Genomic DNA, 16,896 nt, shown 5'->3' with positions numbered 1-16,896 from the left:
CTGTCCTGCTTTTGACTGACTTGGAAATCAAGGAGAGGCTTCAGCTATCAGCACTTCCAGCTTATGCCTCTGAACTACAAACAGCAGCAGCCGGCTGGGATTTTACAAGCCTTTTTTTCACACCAACAATCAGTCCTCAAGGCACATTCTCTTTTGGATGGCATAATGCAAGAAACACACTGAAAGGCAAAAAAATCAGGAAGATAAAAAACCAACTCCCTCAACACTGAAGCAATGCTGAAATGAAACTTCACTGGAGCATCAGCTGGTCCCAGCCAGATTAGAGCACAAGATGGTTGTGAAATGCTGGGTAACATCAGACCAGTGCTTTCATCCTAAAACGTGAAAATGATGGGCATATACAATGACAAAGCAGAAAGGATTGTAATACACATCCTTACCATAGACAAGGTTAGAATTCTGTTGCTTCAATTCCTGGACAATATCCACCACCATTGCAAGAAATGATGTGTCTCTTGTGTACCCTTTGGGAAAAAAAGACACTTTAAAAGTCTGTTTTCATGAACGTGCTTTTTTTTTTTTTTAAATTTTGGATAGGAATGCTGCATACTTCTCATTCTTTGGAACAATGTATTTTTAGAACAAAGGCATTTAAGTATTACATTCAGGAATAATAGGTGGAAGACAAATTCAGACAGTGCTTGCACAACTACAAATACAACCTTAAAAATCCATTTACTAAGTATGTTACATACGAAGGGCTCCTAGAACTTCAAGATGCTTGAACATATATGCAAAAAGGTCAGGCTGAAAGGAAAAAAAATTCCTTTTCTTCGAAACAGCAATCCGAATCAGTACTATTTAACATGGACTAAATATTTTAAATTTCATATACTTTTCTCGTACTCTGGTCTGAAGCAGGTTTTTTGTTATTATTAATGTTGGTGCTGATACAGTCCAACACATTAATCCAGTGGAGAATTCATCTTGAACATTTTAGAGCGATGGCCAATACACCAATAAAATTCCTATTTTTAGGCTTAGCAGTGAAATAAGATGAAAGTAATTTTTATTATATCTCAAGGCCCCAATCACAATGCCAGCACCACAACATTCTTATTTAATCATTAATTTCTTTATTTTACACATACTTCTTTATTCAGAATATTTCAGTTGGGAGGGACCTACAATGATCATCCAGTCCAACTGCCTGAGCACTTCAGGGTTGCCCAAGTTAAAGCATGCTGTTAAGAGCATTGTCCAAATGCCTCTTAAAACAGTGACAGGCTTGGGGCATCAACCACCTCTCTAGGAAGCCTGTTCCAATGTTTGACCAACCTCTCAGTAAACAAATGCTTCCCAATGTCCAGTCTGAACTTCCCTTGGCGCAGCTTTAAACCATTCCCACACATCCTGTCACTGGATCCCAGGGAGAAGAGGTCAGCACCTCCCTCTCCACTTCCCCACCTCAAGAAGCTGTAGAGAGCAATGAGGTCGCCCCTCAGCCTCCTTTTCTCCAAACTAGACAAGTCCAAAGTCCTTAGCTGCTCCTCATAGGACATTCCTTCCAGCCCTTTCACCAGATTTCTTTTCCTCCTCTGGATGCATTCAAGGACCTTCACATCCTTCTGAAGTGGTGGGGCCCAGAACTGCACACAGTACTCCAGGTGAAGGGACATCAACAATAAACACAGCGGGATAATCCCCTCTTTTGACCAGCTGGTTCTTCTCTGTTTGACGCACCCCAGGATGCGGTTTGCCCTCTTGGCTGCCATGGCACACTGCTCACTCCTGTTGAGCCTGCTGCCAAACAGCACCCCCAGATCCTGTTCTGCAGTGCTGCTCTCCAGCCACTCCTCTCCACAGTTTATACTTGCGCCTGGCATCACTCTGTCCTGGGTGCAGGATCCAGCATTTGGACTTCATAGAATCATAGAATGGTTGGGGTTGGAAGGGACCTTAAAGATCATCTAGTTCCAACCCCCCTGCCACAGGCAGCAACACCTTTCCACTAGACCACGTTGCTCAAAGCCCCATCCAACCTGGCCTTGAACACTGCCAGGGAGGGGGCATCCACAGCTTCTCTGGGCAACCCGTGCCAGTGTCTCACTACCCTCCCAGGAAAGAATTTTTTCCTGATAACTAACCTAAATCTCCCCTCTTTCAGTTTAAAAACGTTAACCTTCATCCTATCACTACTTGCCCTTGTAAAGAGTCCCTCTCCAGCTTTCCTGTAGGCCCCCTTCAGGTACTGGAAGGCTGCTATAAGGTCTCCCCAGAGCCTTCTCTTCTCCAGGCTGAACAGCCCCAACTCTCTCAGCCTGTCTTCACAGGAGAGGTGCTCCAGCCCTCTAATCATCTTCGTGGCCCTCCTCTGGACTTCTTTTGGAAAAAACGTCGTCCTATTAATCATATGCTCCAATCTATCTAGTTCCCTCTGCAAGGCCTCCTGTCCCTCAAGAGGGTCAACAGTACCTCCCAGTTTGATATCACCAGCAAAGTCGCTAATGGTGCATTCAACTCCTGCATCCACATCGTTGATAAATATATTGAACAGCCCTGGCCCTGGAACTGAGCCCTGAGGAACAGTGCTGGTGACCAGGCGCCAGCCAGTTGTAGCTCCATTCACTACAACCCTTTGAGCTCTGCCCTTCAGACAGTCCTTCACCCAGTGCACCATGACCCCGCTCATCCCACCGCTGGACAACTTGTTCAGAAGGATGCTGTGAGGGACAGTAACAAAAGCCTTGCTAAAATCCAGAAAAACTACATCCACCACCTTCCCTTCACCCACTAGGCAGGCGACCTTATCATAGAAGGATATAAAATTAGTTAGAGATTTTTTTTTTTATTCATAAAATTGTTAAATTCTTAGATGATGCAGAAAAATGGAAAAAGCTTCCAAGATTTTTGGCCAAAATGCTTTGACTTATGTCTATGAAATGCTGATAATCAGTCAAAAAAGCCAAGCAAAGTTTTTTGTTTAAAATGACCGGAGATGGTAGACCGGCTGAAAAAAAATACAGAGTATGATTAACATTATTGACAGAGGTGTTTCCAAAAAATTACACTGAATTGGAGTTTATCTCTCACCTTGAGTGTTTTACTGTAAATGAAACAAATATAAGAAGATCTACAAGTAACTAACAGTCACAAAAGTTAAGAAAGTGTTATCTTGTATGATCAGCGTAAAGATAATAATTTCCATCTCAGCCAAGACATCTACAGTCATACATACAATTACACTCAAATTCCCATCTGCTGACAAATTCATTTATTTTCATTGTTTGAATAATCATATCCAGGTTCTTGGAGGTACAAAGTACAGTTGCGCACTATAGCGAATGGCTGTTCCTGTTTGAAGAGAAAAATCTGCCTTTTGGTCCTGAATGAAAAAAGCTGAATTTTTAGTTCAGCCACCATGCAACTGAACACTAAAACACTGAGAGTGTTATTAGATCTTAAGAAATTAGCGCCATTTCTACCCAATGCCTTCTTTTTGTTCATACTGAAAATCGCTACACTGAACGAGATTTTTAAACAGACATGAACAACACAATGACCCATCTACCCACAAATCGTATTTTAAAAGGTATAGTAATAAATGTTCCTTTTTTCCCTCCAAAATTTCTTTTTGCTGAAGATTTCTGGTTTTCCTTCTACCATTTTTAATCTTCTACATCTGTTTTGCCAGTACAAGACAGTGATAGAAAAGGAGTTGTGGTCTCTTCCAAGACTTGAAAGTAAAAAAAAAAAAAAGGAACATTTCAGCTAAAAGAATACTCAAACATTATTTACAAATTTTGCATACTAACATCTCCTGACCACTCCTACAATACAGAGTGCTCTTCCTGGAAATGTCATCTGTGTGACTTCTTCCAAGGAAAGAAAGGGTGTTTGTCTATTTCTCAATCACAAAGAACCCTTTTATGCTGAAATTCATTTCTTAACTTTGGTTCAGTCTATTTTCTATTTATACTCCTTTACTCTGGAGATATTTCCGAAAAAGAAACGAAAATAACTCTTCAGACATGCCACACTCTTCAAGCTTTACGTTTATAATCCATACACTTAAAGTTTCCAGTTTTCCCTGTGTATACAGTACTTTCCAACATGTGGAAGCCATGAAATCAATCAAATCTAGCTATATATTCCTGTTTACCTTTAAAAAGTGACTGTTCACTGCTATAAAAAATTGATACTGTAATCTAAACCGGATGCATAGCTCTTACTGATGTGAAACCTGATCAGTAATCTACATTTAAGAAGCAGGAATTGGAAGAGAAGCAGTTTTTAATAAAAAACTAGAATCTCTCTTTTCTATAAAGCATTCTACAAGAAGCTTTCTTTGCCTGTATTTAAAAACACTTCGCACCTAGTGGCAAGCAAAGGGAAACACCGAGCAGTCTTTATGTCCTGCAGAACTGTATCCACTCAGAGGAGCTACATAGTAACAAGAGCAAAAAAATCAAGAGAGAGGACAGAGTCAAAACCAAAATCCAACTCTGCTTATACATTGCTCTGTATCCAAAGCACTACTCCTTAAAGATCAAGCAGAAAAAACAAGGACAGACAACTGTGTATAAAATCACGCTACAGTACTGCAGAGTCCCAATACTGCAGGGTTAAACTCACATCTTCATAATAAATTTAAAAATAATACTCTACCATTCCTTACCCTTTTTTCAGTAGAGGTACTCCCAAAACATTAATTAAGCCTGTACATGACTGGCCTGTACAAGTCTGTAAACTATACAAGGGGATCAATTTACCCACCCAATTACAACCTTGAGGCTGGAGAACACCAGCTGTTTCAGCTAAACAGCAGGAGCAGTTGAGACTATAATATACAGATGAAATTGCAGGGGGAATCAAAGGAGGGAAAATGCAACGGCTTGGTTTGGAATAATGAGGGGTATGGTTTATATATCTTCACTTTTGTTTACATCTCACAGGAACTCCAAGGAACAAGCTCTTCTTACCTGTGAGCACATAATCATACCGGTTGACCTTGTTCAGCTTAAGTCCTTCATACAGTTCATGGAGTTCATCGGAATTTAACACCTGACCCTTCCAGTGGGCATAACCTGCAAAGTAAATGCCAGATAATTTTTCAAGAGCTGGATTTTTCTATTTAGGATCACATAGATTATACACCTGAAGAGACTGTATCAGATATTAGCACCAGAAACTATTTCCACCTCCTCTTCTGTAAAACGCTGTTGCTGAACGAAAGCTGCTGTCAGCAGAACAGTTAATGTGCTCAACTTCTTCTTAGCATCTCTGTTTCCCAAAGGAACTAGAGTGACTACACTGGAGTTTGAGACTGTCCATTTATCAGCAAATCAAGCAGAGCACACACAAGCTGCTGCAAGTTTTCCCATGGAGTCTACACAACTATCCCTTTCCTGTGTGGAGTAAGATAAACACATGTTTTATACTTCACTGGAAGAGGATGTCAGTATAATCTATTTTTGTTATTTTATACTATAAAAAAAAAGAAAAAGATTGACAGCCAGATGATAAGCTTAAACAGGCTTGTGGATCTGTCTGGGCACAGGCACGCAGCACTGGTGAACCCTTCAGATATGGCCTTCACTGGGACCTGCATGTAACGAATAAGACTGACCACAGCAGAACATTGTCACGGATACTCTTTAAACTTACAATGTCATCTGACAGACTTCCTTCCAAAATAGCACAATTTTAATGCTGAGGATTCTGGAGGAGGCAAATGGGTATCAGAAAGACACTATAAACAGACAAACAATATCCACTCTTATCCTTGAATGACCTCTAAGAATTACAAGCTAATGTTCTTGGCTGAGAAGCGCATGGAAGGTGAAGTTACTTGGGAGAAGCTGAACTGATTTCAGCTAACAATGGACCAAACTCCATGGCAGCCACTCTCAAGGAAAAAAAAAAAAAATAATCTTCCTTGATAGACTCTAAACATTTGTCTAAAAACGTAAATGCACTTTACACCTTTTCATCAAAGCCTGCCCGTCTAGATGGCAGCCATCACTCCCTTGCATATAAGAATCGTATTTCCTTCAGGATATTAGATGAAGCACCCACAATTTGACTCTTCCAACCTCCGTAAATTCAGAGTTTGTTAAAAAGCTTATCTTTTTATTAACTGGAATTAGGAAAAGTGAAATGTTAAATGAGGTATCTTCTTCCACACCACCCCTGTGTGAATACAATGGTATTTTGTTTGTTTTAATTTCTGCTCTTGGAGTTAGAAAATTCTGTGATAAAAACTGTTGGCTTTGACTATCACTCTAAACTGTGTTATTAGAGTAACTGCCAAAAGGTGCCTAGAGCCTAGGACAAGCACATTTTCCGGTTTTCCTTCTTATAAATCCAAATACACCCACAGCAGGGTGAACAGATGGATCATTTTGTTCTCCTCGGCTCACAAAGGCCTAGCCTCTAAAACACGTCTTGCTGCCAGCTGGCTGGGGCACTGACTCACATCAGCCACCACGAACCTCTCCCTAGCAAACGGTCTTTTAAAAGTCTCTGTGAAGAAACAAAGTGAGGGATCCCCATATGTTAGGGCTGTAGTTCCACTCCAGAATATAGTGATATTCAAAAAGGTAACTCCTAACACCTAGGCGCATGTCTAGCCCCAAGTACATGAGGAACCCTTGATGACAACTGAGTCAAGAATTCGTCTTATTTAACACCCATGTAGATGCTTGTCTGTCACATCTGCAGCTTCAGAGAGAAATAATCTGCCCTCTCCTCTTCCTCGAATCTCTCCTTCTATTAGCACTGCAAAGCCAGTCCGTACAGGGACGCAACACAGTCCTTTTTATTCTATTGTGCCCATCAATGAAACTGAGTGCAATTTTCAACAAGAATCAGTCAGCTGGCAAAAGAACAGTCATTCATCTTACACACTGCCATAAAAACAACTGTGATAGATTGTCTGGACAATCTAGATACTCTTGGGATCCATTCCTATGGAAGGACCCTGCACATTCACTATGTAACTAAAAGTTCACCTTCCTGTGTCAAGCTGTCTTAAACAGTCAATGCACAAGGTTCATGTCACACTGATCCTCCACTGAGGGAGGGAAGTAAATACGGAGTAGCCCAGCTTAGCTCAGGAATTGTTAAGTTACCCACACGGGGCAGGGACATTGTCCGATCTCTGTAGCAGTGACTTCCAAGGGTATCTAGAGGATCCTTTTTACCACCTGGTAATACCTGCAATACAACCTAAAGTCTAATCCCATGACCGATGGAGGAAAACAAAACCCTAGGGAAGCCCTAGGGAAGCTGGGCTGGTAACAGCCCAGCTATTCAGACAGAATGAAAAGGGCAATGCCTTCACTGGATGTGCAGAGAACTGTGATTTCACTAGAGATTGAATTATGTTCGAGTAACAAGACACAAACAAAATCAAAACTGGCAGCAAGATGGAAAACACCCTAAGCCCTTTCCCCAAGGTAACTGCAACATGATGAACAAGGGGCAAATCCCACAACCCTGCATTTATCCTACTGTCCTGGTGGAATATACAACCAAAAGCAGCTTCTGTAGAGGGACAGAAGAAAAAGCCAGTTACACATGTTCAAAAAGGGTTTCAGTAACTGAAGGATGGGGTTATGCAAAACTATCCCAAGTGGCTTCAGTAGCCAAGTATTTTACATGGGTCCTTCCTGGACCTTGGGGTCCCAGGAAGGCGGAGAGAGACTACGTTGAAAGGAGAAAGGCAAAAAATCCAGATAGATACTGTGTGGTCAAAAAACCACTGCATAGCCCTGAACCCAAAGCTAGTTAGCAGTGAATGCGAACAGCAAGCTTTAACATGTGAGGTCCAATTGGCTTTAGGGAAAAGCACGAGAGTGGTTGGAGTGAAGGATGATAATGAGGAATCGCTGTCTTCCTTGGCTTGACCTAAGAACTCAGCTGGCAATGAGAACATTTGAAGGCCCAGAACTGCCTTGCAAGACCTAAAAGAAAGGCAGCTTCCTAGAAATGTTATCCCTATGCCTACATCACTAAATATGAGTATCTGGGAAACAGCAAGAGAAAACTTAAAATCTTTTGTTTAACTGTCCGCTTACTATAATCCCTACTCTGCAGTTACATTTCCACTGTGGCACTCAACAACACAGAAGTTCGAGGTCACACAGTACCTGCCTTTCTGCACACCACTGTACAAGAACCACAGCCAAGAAAACTAAACAATGAGTTTCAAGTTTGTACTTGGCAAAACAACTGCATCCCATTTGGAGACTACAGAGCTGGTTAGGCATAGCAGCTGGGTCAAATTATTACTCTTTTATCTTGGATATTGAGGTGAGATCTTGGCTTGTATCTTCCACAAATGAAGAAAGCTGAGTCTTCCTTGTTTCGGTTACAAAACCATCGAATAATTCCCCTCGGTGCCAGACTGAGAGAGCACAGAGAACATTGCAAATCATGATACAGCTCTCCAAAACTGCACTTGGCTCAGACTGACTGCTTTAGTCTCCCAGATTAGCAATAATTTTCAACACGTAGATGAATACAAACATTTAAACATCTTTATAACTCTTCTGCGTATCTGTGTTATGGCCTTTTATTGCAATTAAATGTTATATATTTGCTTTTAAGCAGATTAACGGAATGAAAGACAGATAAGATACGATGCCTCTTGTCACTTATCCTTCTAAAATGATAAGCGTGTTCATTAGTTTCCAAGGAAATGTCTTGGTTCACCTGTATGAAAAAGAAAAGAAAAAACCCCAAAACCAAAGGAGACAGCTAATACTGCACCCAAGATGCATTTACACACTTTTCTTTCTTGCCTTCCTCCACTTGTACTTTTACTCCTACTTTGGAATGTATTTATAAACTTCTTAAATACTTTCACAAACAAGGAAAAAAGACAAGAATAAAAATCCCAGGCATACCAGAAGGGGAAAAAGAAGCCAAAACAAAAACAAAACCCAAACTACCATTTAAGTATAGCAAGGCATGTAAGATTTCTTTGTTTTCCAACCCAGAACATTCTGTTCTGAGGTTTGAGTTCCTCCTGTGGTGCTCCCTGCAAAACTATCCCAAGTGGCTTTAGTAGCCAAGTATTCTACGGGGGAAAACGGAAGAAAGATCTAGTGTTTAAGGCACATGATGGGCAGGTAATCCGGTCCCAGCTGTGCCACAAAAGTCACATGCAAACTCTGGCAGACAACCTGGTCTAAACACATGGCTTCATCTTCAGCTACCAGGAGGCCTTCAACAAAAAGAAAAATACAATATCAAATTCTCCAATGGTTTTTTTACAGCTGGTCAGTGTGGGAGTAAAATACCAGTGTTAGACATGAGTGGAGATCTTTTCCTTTTGTCCCACACCGCACGGGTGTGAATGACTGCATACAGGCAGCAGACCGTGAAGAATCACATCAACGAGACACAGTTATAATTTCTCATGTATTAGACTTATCGGCCAACCCAACCACCCACTACACACCCACTACGTGGAAGTCAAAAGTGCTTTGCTTAAAAATAAAAAAGAAGAGAGGAAAAAAGAACAGGCTATTTTTTCTGGAGCAGTTTCAAAGGTAGGATTTGGATGCCAAAGTACATTATATGCTTACCATTAACCTACCAATTAAAAAATGCAAATCACTGAAGAATTAAAAATACACCCCCCAAAATCAATGATACAATAAAAAAAACACCTAGATTTTTATTTTTGCACATCAGACAAGGAGATGCTTCTGCAAACAATACAGTAAAATGGAATAAAAAGCACAGAATCTTTGTAGGTTGCATGACAGCTTCTTTTATTTGTACACGAAGCATGACGCCATTCAAGGGTGAGTCACTCTAATCATAAAAGTTCCTCACCAAGCAACATGACAAACTGTTCGCCCAGGGGGACTGATTTAAAGTACATTTTCTGAATTTCAGGATTATCAGAGACTAAAGAAAGCTGAACTTTCTAAGCAGGAGTCAGCAGAAATAGGCCCGTAGTATCTTAGTAATTTTAAGACAGTGGGGGAAAAGCAATAATGATTCACCAAAGAAAGCCTGTTAGTCACAAATTCTCTCTGCATTTTATCTTTTGCTGACAAGACCAGGTTTAAAGACAGAGATGGGGAAAGAAAGAACGCCATGTCCGAAATCTCACACACTTTGCTACCTGTGCCCCCTCTGGTACGTCACATTCTTTTAGAAACTGAAGTTCACAGATTTTGAAGCAAAAACTTGCCCTTCAGCTTTAATGATGACCACAGAAAGAGCTCTCATAGATGAAAACCTAAGACCGATCGCCTTTCCACTGTCATGTGATGAGATGAGCCACATGTTGAGTAGAGCTCAGTGACTGTGGAGTGGTATCTGAAGGCACATGTAAAATTTTACCTGTGTGGTTTGAAAACTGGACAGAGTTCACCGTATCAACTTCAAATCCCAAAACCTGTAACAGAACACAGGAATATTTCCTTTACTAACACAGCTTTGTTAATACATTATAAATATCACAAACACAACAAAGGATTCTTATTTCCCAGTGCATATTTAAAAATCTTGAGCGCTGTTTTAAAGCGAAAGCTGAGTCAACACACAACCAACATAAACAAACAATGCAGTACTTTACTACAGCAGCGGACACGGAACAAAGGTGACACTGGCAACAGCACCAGAAAAAGAGCTCTGGATCCTCAGGCTAGAGTTCATCTGGGGATAAGGACGGAGAGGCTGGTCCAGCAGCAATCACTGAAGCCCTGAAGAAAGCCTTGGCTAGTCTTTCTTGGCAAGAAAAGCAGTTTAAATTTGAAGGTACTAAATTAATGCAAAATATGGAGGAAGGATGCTGTTAGTATTCCAGAAAGCCAATCTTTCTAAAAGGAGGGCAGAAGAAACTCAAAAGGGATCAATGTTATGAGCCATACACGGATGTCACAAGCAGTTTCTTTACAATTAAAAGAGAATAGAAAGAAAACACAGAGAATTAATTTGGGGCATGATTAGGCAATCAAAGGGAGAGAGCTCTTAAAAACACAAAGTAAAAAAAGCCTAAAGCATGTTCCAAAAGCCACTTACTACTTTGCATTACTAGCAATCCAAATATTGAAATACCCAAGAAATTTGCTAGTGCAATCAACAAACACATTCTTGTTGGCCAAAAAGAGCTAAATATTATGAAAATAAGAGCATCGAATCAGGAGAAAACTAACAAGGGTTTTTAACCTGACAATACCTGCTTAATACAGACAGGCACTGCTGTTCAAGTCATTTTTAGACATTTTTATCTGCCATGAAAGAAATTCTAATGCAACCATGACATAACAGTCTGACATTTAATATTTGTTTTCACACCCTACTTGCTCTGAGTAAGAATTGTCCTCAAAAGACGAGCTGCTATATATGGCTCAGTGAGTCATACCGGGAGATAATAGTACTGATGCATCGCCATTTATGATCCACTTTCAGGCAATTTGTTGGGGAGCGGGGAGTGAACAAACGAAGCTTCTGCCAGTCACGTTTTTCACCGAGGTGCACGCCTCTCCCTTGTTATCACGAAGGCAACCCCTTCACATATATTAAAAATCGCTGTGTGTATGGTGCCAGACATTAGGTTTTCCCTGTGCATGTACTTCCTCTTGCACACGAAAGCCGTTAAGTGATAAGCCCCTTATTTCAAACCCTGGGCCGTTACAAGATGGAGGTACATGCTGCAACGGGTAGTTCCTTCTGCCTGCAGGCGTTGCATCTGCGTCATTTCATAGCTCAGAGTCCACACAGGCCTTCACAGAATAAGTCTCTTCTTTCAATATATAATAAAGGTTTCTGTTCATCACTAACCAGAGAGCAAAGTAATTTTACATTAATGATTGACAGAATGTGGATTGTCTGAGCCTGAACAAGCTAAAATTAACCTCAGCTTCTACTCTCACTCCAGTTTCTTGTTTCACCTTGGTGGATTTTATTTTAAAGACCTGGGAATTAAAGGCATGAGAACATAGCAATACTGTTATGACCTCAATCTTGATCATAGAATCATAGGATGGTTTGGGTTGGAAGGTACCTTAGAGATCATCTAGTTCCACCCCCCTGCCACGGGCAGGGACACCTTTCCACTAGACCAGGTTGCTCAAAGCCCCATCCAACCTGGCCTTGAACACATCCAGGGAGGGGGCATCCACAGCTTCTCTGGGCAACCTGTTCCAGTGTCTCACCACCCTCACTGTAAAGAATTTCTTCCTAAGATCTAATCTAAATCTACCCTCTTTCAATTTAAAAATGTTTGCACATGCTCTTCAAATAAATAAATGAGAATACTGCCTCTAAACAGATTGTCATCCCATATTGAATTGCCCTCCCTGCAATGAACAGACCTAAGAAGTTCTTATTTCCTTCAAACACCTTGGCAACAATTGTGAATTAATCCATTTCTGTGCAATATTTAGATCACGTCTCTCCGACTATTTAACACCTGACACTACAGAACACACTTACTATGATTTATTAACTAATCGGGTTTACACTTAGTGCTTTAGGGACGAAGAGCACGCACAACTGCTTGTAGAGAAGGCTGTTGTACAACACGTATAAGCACTGTACCAGCTGATGGTCACCAGAAAGAGCAGTCCTCCTTTACTGTCTCCACCAGCAATAGCTATCATTTGATTTCTCAACAAGCTTTTCTGTAGGATTAGGGATTTTTGGTTTGTTTTGGCCAGTTAATCTGCTTCAGCCAGCAGAAGGGAAAATGCAAGGGAGGCCAACCTCTCTTGGCCATAGCCAGATATCAGGTTAGCTTAGCTGGACACTTGGTAAGAGAGTTAAAGAAAGTGCTTTTGAATAGTTGAGGAAAAGTCACAGACAGCTCAAATTCAGCAAGGGAGCTTGACATTCTCACTTTTCTCACATCAAACAGGCTAAAAAAGCTGTTAAAGGTCTCCATAACAATCACCTACTGAGGTTAGTTGACTCTGTCACAGCTACTAATTTGCCCTAAAGTTCTGTTTTGAATAAACATACATGATTGTAATCTAACACACCTCATTATGCAGTTCTCTAGTTCTGACTCAACCCTCAAAACAAGCCATGGTTACTCTACTTCAAGGCACCTCCTTTTACAAAGTTTCTTATCAAAACAGAGAGTAATTAAAAGACATAAAATGTCATTTAAAAACCAAAGTATAATTAGAAAACATAATTAGTACTACCTTTGAAACAAGAGCTACAGATGTTGAGGTCTAGGCTTAGTATGAAGTATTAAAATAATCAAAAAGAATGCTGAAGTTCAGCCAGTACGTGTTTGCTACCACGGCAAACTGAACTGAGAAGTCTCATGGAATTTAGTCATCAGAAGATGACCTGAAAGCAGTGTATACTGAAGTGCTAAAAGCAGCTTTTGACAGCAACCATCTCTTCTACAGCTACAGAGAAAACTGTGTGTTAAAATGAACTACATCATAAAACAAAATTAACAACCTGATCATTTAAAGTGCATTAGTGCATGTTATCTTCCTCCTTCAACCAATGATTAAAAAACAGTACTAGTAACTACATCCTTGCCCATCTAAAGGACAATACACATCAGAAACAAGTTTCTGATTCACTGAATGAACACTTTCCTTGCTTACAAAGGGAGCTGTATTAAAAAGATGACTTGTTAAATCTTTTAATAGATACCCATATTTTTAATTTCGTGGGCAGAGCTCACTAAAAGCACTGATTATGAGTTTTTTTAAATTTAATTAAAAAGTTCTATCCAAACCAGAGGTTAAATATAAGTTACTTGAAAGTTAACTACCTAATTAGAAATACATTGTTTTCGTATGTATGGATCTAAAAAACTGAGATCAGAGCAAACTTATTGAATCAGATAAATCATACAAAATAAAGTCTCTCATATTTGTACACAAAAGTACCAAATATAACCCGAAATTATACATTTAGCTGGATATCAACAATTTTCTTACTGGTTTATAACATTGAAAAACAACCTTTCCTTTGGAAAATGAATAGAAGTACAAATTCAACACAGGACTAAAATCGACTATGTATATCAAGTCTCTTGCTTCTTAATATGAAACACATTTAAATTGCTTATTTTAATTCAATCCACTCCAGTTACTGATGTTTCTTCTACACAGTAACAAGCCTCTTCATGTTTCTGAAGTATATATATATATATATATATATGCGATAGTCCAATTGTCACCTCAACACATTTCCTTATTTCACGAGCAATCAAAATGCTGTAATTCAGCAAAGACTGCACGTGAAATGGTAAATAAACATAAAGAGAGATCTACACAGTAGTTTTGTGGCATTCGGTCAACAGAGAACAAATTCAAGCTGGTAATGCTTTATCATAGTTCACTGAGGTGTGCAGTTGTCTCTATGCTTTGCTCAAAAAATACAGCAGAAGCCACAAGCAGCACTTTGCCAGGTCCACCTGTGTGACAAATGCCTTTATTGAGATACTGACAGTTTCACCTTATACTCCCTGATGCACCACTTTCCCTTTGCTTCCCGAATTTCTCTGCATATCAGTCTGCTACATTTGCAAAATGACCCAACTTTGGGTGTTAAAACTCATTTTTCTCTGTGTGTGCATACTTACGTGTTCCTTGCACCTTCGTGTAAATAAACTGAAGGAACTTGCTGCGCTTGGATTTTGCCTATGTCAGAACTAACACCTTCGGTTTGTATTTGACTAGTGTGAGGACTGAGCTTACTAAGAAATGCACAATAACGCTTAATTTATTCCTTCTCCATACCAGCTTGTAAATAGTCTATACCTGTGTCACTTCCCCTGCTCCCTATAGAAAGAGTCCTGTGGTGATACTCCTGCCTCTGGTTTTGGAAATGTAAGCTACAGCAGATACTCTGCAAGTATCCAGGGCTCCAGCTGCCAGGGACACACATCATCTACGTTACCATTATCCCTGGTTTTGGATGTTCTGGTCTCTTACAGGCTCTCCAGTAGAGAACAATTCTTGGTTTCCACGCTTTCCCTCTGTTGTCATTCTGTGTAAGTATCATTTGCCCACAGAACTGCAAATCCTGGGCAAAGCTAAACCCATAGACAGTTTGGGTAGGGATGGTAAGTTCTTTTCAAAGGAAAAAGATAACTGAGTTCACCCTAAATCTCTCAGCCTTCAGTCTAAGCACACATCAAACGATGTTATTCTTAAGACCCAAACTAAGGTTGCCTATATAATATCATACAGTGACATTTCCTGCAATTGACGTCTCAGAGGAAAATGGGCGATTCCAACATATTTTTAAGTATCTTCAAGCGAAGTGGGCAGAACTGTTACATTTCTAAAACTAAATCACAAAACATCAAAACCGCAGGAGTTTTGTCTTTGGAAGGTATGGCTGGCAGATCTGAATTACACATTTCAGAAAAAAGTCTGGAATATTAAATCAAAATACACGCACTGGAGCAGAATGCATTTGAAGAAATAGCTAGCATGAAACACATACTCCAATATTATGCAGGAGATCAAATTTGGCTTAGTTCTTCCTCACAAATACCTGAAGGAAAGGGAAAAACGTCATGCAGTTCTTCCCACAGTGCAGAAAGTGCCATCCCAAGCCTTGCAAAGAGAAGGTGCGTCCCCCGTGCAGGCACCTAGTCTACAGAATTATCAGAATGCACATCTTCAAACTGGCAAGTGCTCAAGGGAAAAATCAACACACAAGAAAGGAAGACTTCAAAATACATGGACAACCTCTAAAGGTGTTGGCTGTTTTTGGAAAACTGGACCGACAGCCTAGATTTCCTAGAAGCACAGAAGTCATTTAAACTTATATCCCGCCACCAAGCCACAAATAAAAAGCCAAAAAATGGATCTCCTTCAGGATTCAAATTTTACAAATTATACCACTTGTTTTACTAGTAGAACAACCTAAAGACCTAGACAGACAGAAGATGTCTTGAGTTATACAGGTTATATATATAGCTAGATGTCAGTTCTGGTTCACCTCTAAAAATGCAACCTTTTGGACTTTGCCACTGCATTAACGCATGAATTAGAGATTCGTTTAAAATTTACAGTCTCTCTTCCTCTCCCTTCCAGAAAACATTTCAATCATACATATACTGAAAGATGCTATTTCCTCACCACAAAGAACTAGTACCTAAGATTGTTAGAAATGAAAGATTACGAACATAGGCTGTCCTCTCTTGAAGGAAATGTTAAATTGTGCCTGTTATGTAAAGGGGGGGATTGTAAAACAACAAGAGAAAGAAAACTATTCCACCGTATGGAAAATTGTGACTGTAGCAACAGAGAAATTAACAGGAAGATTTTGAAGCAAATACAACATCTCAAATTCAGTTTTAATGATTGCTAAGCTTTATGTTTATATTTGTGTAATCTACATTATGTACTGATGGTCTGGAGACAAACAGAAGGACTCATTTTTACCTCCTAATCCTGTTTGGTATTTGATTGTCAACACCACTTGAGATGGAAAACTGTTAATTTCAAAGATTAGCTCTGTCCCAGAGTAAATATTAATATAAATTCTCATTTAATAATTCTGTTTACTCTGTGAAATGCTTAGAGAAATACAAAAAGTTGTTACTGAACTGCTTCTGTTTAAAATTTGTATTGCAGCTTTACTATGCTTCTGCAGGGAAAAAAGTAAATTTTCAAAAGTATCACACACTTTATAGTACTCAAGAAGTTCTCATTTTTCCTTGCTTGTGTTCAGTGTGGGGGGAAAAAAAGTTTTTTTTTTAAAAAAAAGATAAGTATCTTAAATCTCCAAAGCGTGCGAGAAAAAATATCACTTGAATTACATAAACTTCTGAACTAAACTATGTTTTGTTGCTTTTCTGGGTACTAAACATTAGACACCAACAAAACAAACAATTTCCAATGGATTTATTACATAGTTAGAGAAAGAGAGGTTTAGAGGGGGCTAAGAGAGATGCTGTGGAATCACTGTCCTGTCAGGACA

The 16,896-nt window shown here is 39.8% G+C and overlaps 1 protein-coding gene across 2 annotated transcripts in view; it reads right to left on the bottom strand.

The window, feature by feature from the left end:
* Positions 1 to 16,896, bottom strand: part of PDXK (pyridoxal kinase) — a 53,969-nt gene that overhangs the window by 22,053 nt on the left and 15,020 nt on the right. For both annotated transcript variants that reach the window (XM_068421827.1, XM_068421826.1), the window contains exons 2-4: positions 10,327 to 10,381; positions 4,944 to 5,048; positions 402 to 485 (exon numbers count right to left, since the gene is read on the bottom strand). In XM_068421827.1, the coding sequence (XP_068277928.1) occupies positions 402 to 485; positions 4,944 to 5,048; positions 10,327 to 10,381 (244 nt within the window). The remainder of the gene's footprint in view (positions 1 to 401; positions 486 to 4,943; positions 5,049 to 10,326; positions 10,382 to 16,896) is intronic.

This window comes from Nyctibius grandis, chromosome 2 (assembly GCF_013368605.1).
Source record: "Nyctibius grandis isolate bNycGra1 chromosome 2, bNycGra1.pri, whole genome shotgun sequence".
Classification (NCBI taxonomy): Eukaryota; Metazoa; Chordata; class Aves; order Nyctibiiformes; family Nyctibiidae; genus Nyctibius; species Nyctibius grandis.
The sequence above is the reverse complement of the archived record's forward strand: the minus strand, read 5'-3'. Positions and strand labels throughout refer to the sequence as shown.